The sequence below is a fragment of the Myotis brandtii genome, unplaced genomic scaffold (genome assembly GCF_000412655.1).
Source record: "Myotis brandtii unplaced genomic scaffold, ASM41265v1 scaffold1058, whole genome shotgun sequence".
NCBI lineage: Eukaryota > Metazoa > Chordata > Mammalia > Chiroptera > Vespertilionidae > Myotis > Myotis brandtii.
The window spans coordinates 409,672-415,435 of NW_005353572.1; the positions used below are offsets into that span (position 1 = coordinate 409,672).

General features: G+C 37.8%; 1 protein-coding gene across 4 annotated transcripts in view; it reads left to right on the plus strand.

The window, feature by feature from the left end:
- The window catches only part of LOC102254518 (UPF0061 protein ETA_18310-like), a 46,191-nt gene that overhangs the window by 19,285 nt on the left and 21,142 nt on the right, over positions 1-5,764 (plus strand). For all 4 annotated transcript variants that reach the window (XM_005856973.2, XM_014540678.1, XM_014540683.1 and 1 more), the window contains 3 exons: positions 383-455; positions 3,077-3,160; positions 3,842-3,971. In XM_005856973.2, coding sequence (XP_005857035.1) covers positions 383-455; positions 3,077-3,160; positions 3,842-3,971 — 287 coding nt within the window. The remainder of the gene's footprint in view (positions 1-382; positions 456-3,076; positions 3,161-3,841; positions 3,972-5,764) is intronic.

Here is a 5,764-nt window from a genome sequence, read left to right on the forward strand (position 1 = left end):
GGGGGGGAGAGAGAGAGAGAGAGAGAGAGAGAGAGAGAGAGAGAGAGAGAAAGAGAAAGAAATAATCCATGTAAAAGACATCCATCGGTTGCCTCCTGCACCCTGGCTGGGGATCGAACCTGCAACCCAAGTACATGCACTTGACTGGGAATTGAACCTGAGACCCTCTGGTGTATGAGCCAGGCTCTAACCACTGAGCAACACCAGACAGGGCACTTTTTCCTTTTTTTTTATTGAATATGGAGAAAGCCTGGTCATCATGCTGTGTATGAGCCTTTTATATATTATTTCTAATTGAATAATTTTATATTATTCCATATATAATTTCTATTTATTTAGTCATCTGTTGGCTAGCCTTTATAAAATCTGAAATTTTCTTTAGGAATTTTTTTCCATTGTGGTATCTGAGACGGCACAACTGATTGCTCTGTGGATGTCTGTTGGTTTTGCTCATGGTAAGTTATCTATTAATGTTTCACTCTCTGATGAGAAAGTAGAATGAATCTGTAGAGGCAGAAGACTTCTTTTTTATGTATTTTAAAATATTCCTGCTGATGGACTTCTTAACGTTTATAACATACTAGAGGCCCAGTGCACAAAATTAATGCATGGGGGGGTGGGGGGCTCCCCTCAGCCTGGCCTGTGCCCTCTTGCAATCTGGGACCCCTCGGGAATATCAGGCCTAAACTGGCAGTCGGACATCCCTCTCGCAATCCGGGACGTTGCATGCACTAGTGACCATACTTTTCATACAAGTGAAAGGAATCTTGCTGTTGTATAGGCAGCTACATTTTTTTTGCCCTGATTATAAAAAGTAGTACATAACATAATCCTATTGAGGCAGTAGTACCATTTTCCTCCATCTTATGGGTGGAAAAATTGAAGCAGAGAGAACTTAGGTAATTGGCTTTGTCACACAGTTGTAAGTGTCAGGATCAGGGCTGACCACAAAATGTGCAAGCCAGAGTCCATGCATGTCATCGCTGCATCATCCTGTTTTTTCAGTGTTAGAATAGCCTGCCAGGTTTTAATTTTTAAATCTAAGAGACTGTTCCCAATATATATGGCGATCAGGGCCATCTGTGGGGTGACTGGCAGGCAGGGCAATGGGCGGGGGGGCGTTGAGTGTCTGACCCCTGGTGATCAGTGCACATCATAGTGACCGGTTGTTCTGCTGTTCGGTCAATTTGCATACTAGGGTTTTATTATATAGGATGAGTTTGTTTTTAGCAACAGAGAAACAATTTTCTCATGTTTAAAGTGGTTTTGAATTGAATAGTGTACATAAAATAGAATAAGAATGACCTTATGAGTATATATTTAGATTTCCTTAAAGGTATTTTTTAAAGTCTTAATTATAAAGTACTAGAGGCCCGGTGCATGAATTTGTGCACCAGTGGGGTCCCTTGGCCTGGCCTGCCTGCAGGATCGGGCCGAAACCTGCTCTCCGACATCCCCCAAAGGGTCCCAGATTGCGAGAGGGCGCAGGCCAGGCCAAGGAACCCCACCGTTGCACGATCAGGCCCGGGGAGGTTGGCCAGCTGGGGAGGGACCTCAAGAGGGCTCCAGGGCGTGTCTGGCCTGTCTCGTTCAGTCCTGATCGGCCGGACCCCAGTAGCAAGCTAACCTACCAGTCGGAATGTCTGCTGCCTGGTGGTCAGTGCATGTCATAGCGAGCGGTTGAGTGGTCTTAGCATATCATTAGCATATTATGCTTTGATTGGTTGAATGGATGACTGGATGACCGGACATTTAACATGTTAGGCTTTTATTATATAGGATTACCTGCTTATGGTAAAGAATTTAAAATATAGGTCATTTTAAGTTCCATTCTCTAGGATAATCATTAACAATTTCATATCAAGTTTTCTAGACTATGTTGATGATATTCATATGTCTCCTACAAAAACAGCAAGGTAGCATTACAAGGAATATCTGCCTGAACTATGAATAACTGAAAAGCAAGTTCTGTATATACTAAGGTCTCTAGATAGATACCAAAGGAGGACTCCACATTGCAGAACTTCTTGAAGTTGGCTTGCAAAATTTCTTGAAACTGGCTTTAATTTTCTCACACGCTCTGTATCTCTCTTAGGGCTAGATGGGAAACAGGGCAGGTGTTTCAGAGTTTTTGCTATTATGAACTGTGTTGCAGTGACCACCATGAAACTACATCTTTGTATTCTCAAAGATGAGTTTTTAAAAAAATATTTAATACATTTTTGTTGATTTCAGAGAGGAAGGGAGAGGGACAAAGAGATAAAAACATCAGTGATGAGAGGGAATCATTGGCTGCCTCTCACTAGGGATCAAGCCCACAACCAAGTCATGTGCCCTGATCGGGATTGAATTGTGACCTCCTGGTTTGACGCTCAACCACTGAGTCTCTGAGGCCAGGCTCGAAGATTAGTTTTTTAAGTAAACCCCTAAAAGTGGAATTGCTGGGTTAGAGAGTCTGTACATTTAACATTTTGATAAACAGAACCATCTTCCTCTGAAAAAGGTTGAAACCCTCTCTATTGAACACTGTGCCACCATGCCCAAGAACCTATATTAGGCTGGTGTGTCCATGGCTTCCTCCGAACCCACACTCAGCCCCCATTCATGAGCCCTGCACCTAAGCGGTCTTTCTCGCCCCACCTCCCACACTGCTTGTGGTCTGCAACTCAGTACTGTTAATGTGGGTAGGTATCCACATTTTCATCTTTTCCCCTTCTCACAGCCTTTGAAAATTAATTTTATTCCTTTACTAGTCTCAGTTCCATTCCAAATTACATATATTTTAAACAACTGCTAGAAATTGAGAATAAATAAGAGGAAGTTTTATTTCTTGGGACTAAAGTATTGAAAATCTTTGGGGACAGAGGAGTATAAAACAAAAGGCTACATTTATTTTTAAAATATAGTTGTAATATAAAACTATTTGTCTTCTTTAAACTTTTCAATTGATAATTAAATTTTGCTTCATTTCTAAAAAAAATGCATTTCCATGACCTTTTCCATTCTGGAAAATTTTATACGGTTAAAAAATGCTTTTGTTATTTTATGATGTTTTTGGAAATTTTTGTTGTTTTAGGTGTTTGTAATACTGATAACTTCAGTTTGTTATCCATTACAATTGACTATGGTCCATTTGGTTTTATGGAAGCCTATAATCCAGGTATGTATGATTTATATGTATATATAGATACGTTATTTCACAAGTTTATTTTAGATAAACTGTTATAGCTAATACAATGATGGGGTAGTAAAAGAATTGAGATCATTTGTAGAATGGTAGTTTTGTGTTGTACTCAATCTTCTAGGTTCTATAGGGATACAAAAATGAATTCTTTGTAACTTCTGCCCTTAAAGAATTACATGTTAGTGAAGATGACCTGAAGGACAGTAGGGAATATGTTGTCAGACAGACGTGAGTTTGGTTTCGGGCATCTGACCCTTAACGGCTCTGTGCCCTTGGACAAGTTAACTTAACCTCTCACTTACTAACCTATAAAATGGAGGTAACACTAATATAATACTTCACAGTGGAAGGATGAGAGAGGGCTTTGTGGACAACATACTACTTGAGTTGGAGTTTGAAGTCTGTATTTGATGACCTGGAAATTCTTGTAGGTTAGAAATGTATTCATCTATTAGGCACATATTCACATTATAAAATATTTTCATGTGTATGGACATTAAATATTTATGTTACGTTTGAGTTAAATGTTTAATGTTAGAAAAAGTTTTACCTAATAAATAGAAATTTATTAAGTTTAAATATAAATTAAAAAATGAAGAAAACAGCTTTGTTGTAATTATCCTTACTATATAAAGATAGTATTTTTGTGTTAAACAGATTTTGTGCCAAACACATCTGATGATGAAAGAAGATATAAAATAGGAAATCAGGCCAATATTGGGATGTTTAATTTGAATAAGTTGCTACAAGCTCTAAACCCATTACTGGATCCAAGGCAAAAGCAGCTGTGAGTAAATCCTAAACCTACTAATTAAATCTGTGTGAAAATATATTTGTAAAATGATCATTTTTTATTTTTATTGATTTCAGAAAAGAAGGGAGAGGGAGAGAGAGATAGAAACATCAATGATGAGCCGAAACCGGTTTGGCTCAGTGGATAGAGCGTCGGCCTGCGGACCGAAAGGTCCCGGCTTCGATTCCGGTCAAGGGCATGTATCTTGGTTGCGGACACATCCCCAGTAGGGGGTGTGCAGGAGGCAGCTGATCGATGTTTCTCTCTCATCGATGTTTCTAACTCTCTATCTCTCTCCCTTCCTCTCTGTAAAAAATCAATAAAATATATTAAAAAAAAAAAAACATCAATGATGAGAGAGAATCATTGTTTGGCTGCCTCCTGCATGCCCCTTACTGGGGAAAAAAAGGATCATTTTTGAAAAATAAGAAAGTGACATTTTGAAAACCAGCTTATTATTTAGTCTTTAATAATGACAGCATTTCAAACTCTATATTTTCCTCTAGTTCAGTTTTGGTTTTTTTCCATAGTTACCAGGATAAGTTGTTTTCATATTTATTGCTTTTTAGATGTGAAATTTTAATTTATTTCTTCTTTGATCTAAGAGTTATTTATCACTGTTTCTTAATTTCTAAGTAGTTGAACTTAATATGTCCATATTTTTTTGATCAAAGAATGTGTTTGGTAAAATCTGCCATTCAAAATATGTTAAGGATTCTTTATGGCATAGCCTTGCTTTACCTTAAGAGTGAGGGCCTAAAAAAAAAAAAAAAAAAAAAAATGAGAGCCTGAAGCAGCCACCGGGTCCCGGATTATGTTAGGATTTTGTTGATCTACCATTGGACATTGCATTTCTTGAGGGCAGGGACCACATTTTATTCATTTCTGTGTCTCCAATTTATTTGCTAGAAGATAATACATATTTTGTTTTACACTCTCCTCTCTACCTCCAATAAAAAATTTACAGTACAAGATCCCAAGTGGAAGACAAGGCATATAGTTATTTTATTAATCCCAGGTAGCAAAAAATTGCTACAATAAAGATTTTAAAAAGTTTATATCCATACATGGTTTTCTTAATTAATTAACTAATTAATTAATAACTATATTGGTAATACAGTCACATAATTAAAAATCAAAGTGATATAAAATGATATTCATTAAGCAGCCTTTATGCCACCCTAGTCTCTATTAATTTTATATCTCTTTAGCTCTGCAGAGTTCATTCAGTCATTCAACAAATATTTATTGAGGTGCTCAGTATGTGCCAGACACTGTTGTAAGTGCTAAGGGGATAGCAATGAATAAAACAGCACAACAATTGTGCCCTGATAGTGCTTACTTTTGGTGGGAGAGACAGTCAATAAACAGTGTAAATAAGTTATATAGCATATTAGAAGGAGTTAAATGCTATAGAGAAAAATAAAGCATTAGGTAGAGAGTATAGGGAGGGAAAGAAAGTTTGCAGTTTTAAAGGATGGTCAGCAAAGAACTTGAGTAAAGGCTCAAAGGAGTAACAGGAGCAAACTATGGAGGTATCTACAGGCTAGGGAGTGAAAGGCCCTGAGGTGGGAGTGTGTGTGTGGAGGTGGGGTGGGGTGAGGGGGGAACGGTGTTTAAGGAACAGCAAGATGATTGCAGTAGAATGAGCAAGGGGAAGAGCTGTAGATGAAATCAGGAAGGTAAATCAAGCAGAGCTTCAGGATGTGTTGAGTTTTTGTGTAACTGAAAATACATTTGAGAATGTTAAGAAATAGAAACTATTTGTTTAAAGATGGGCTTGAGGT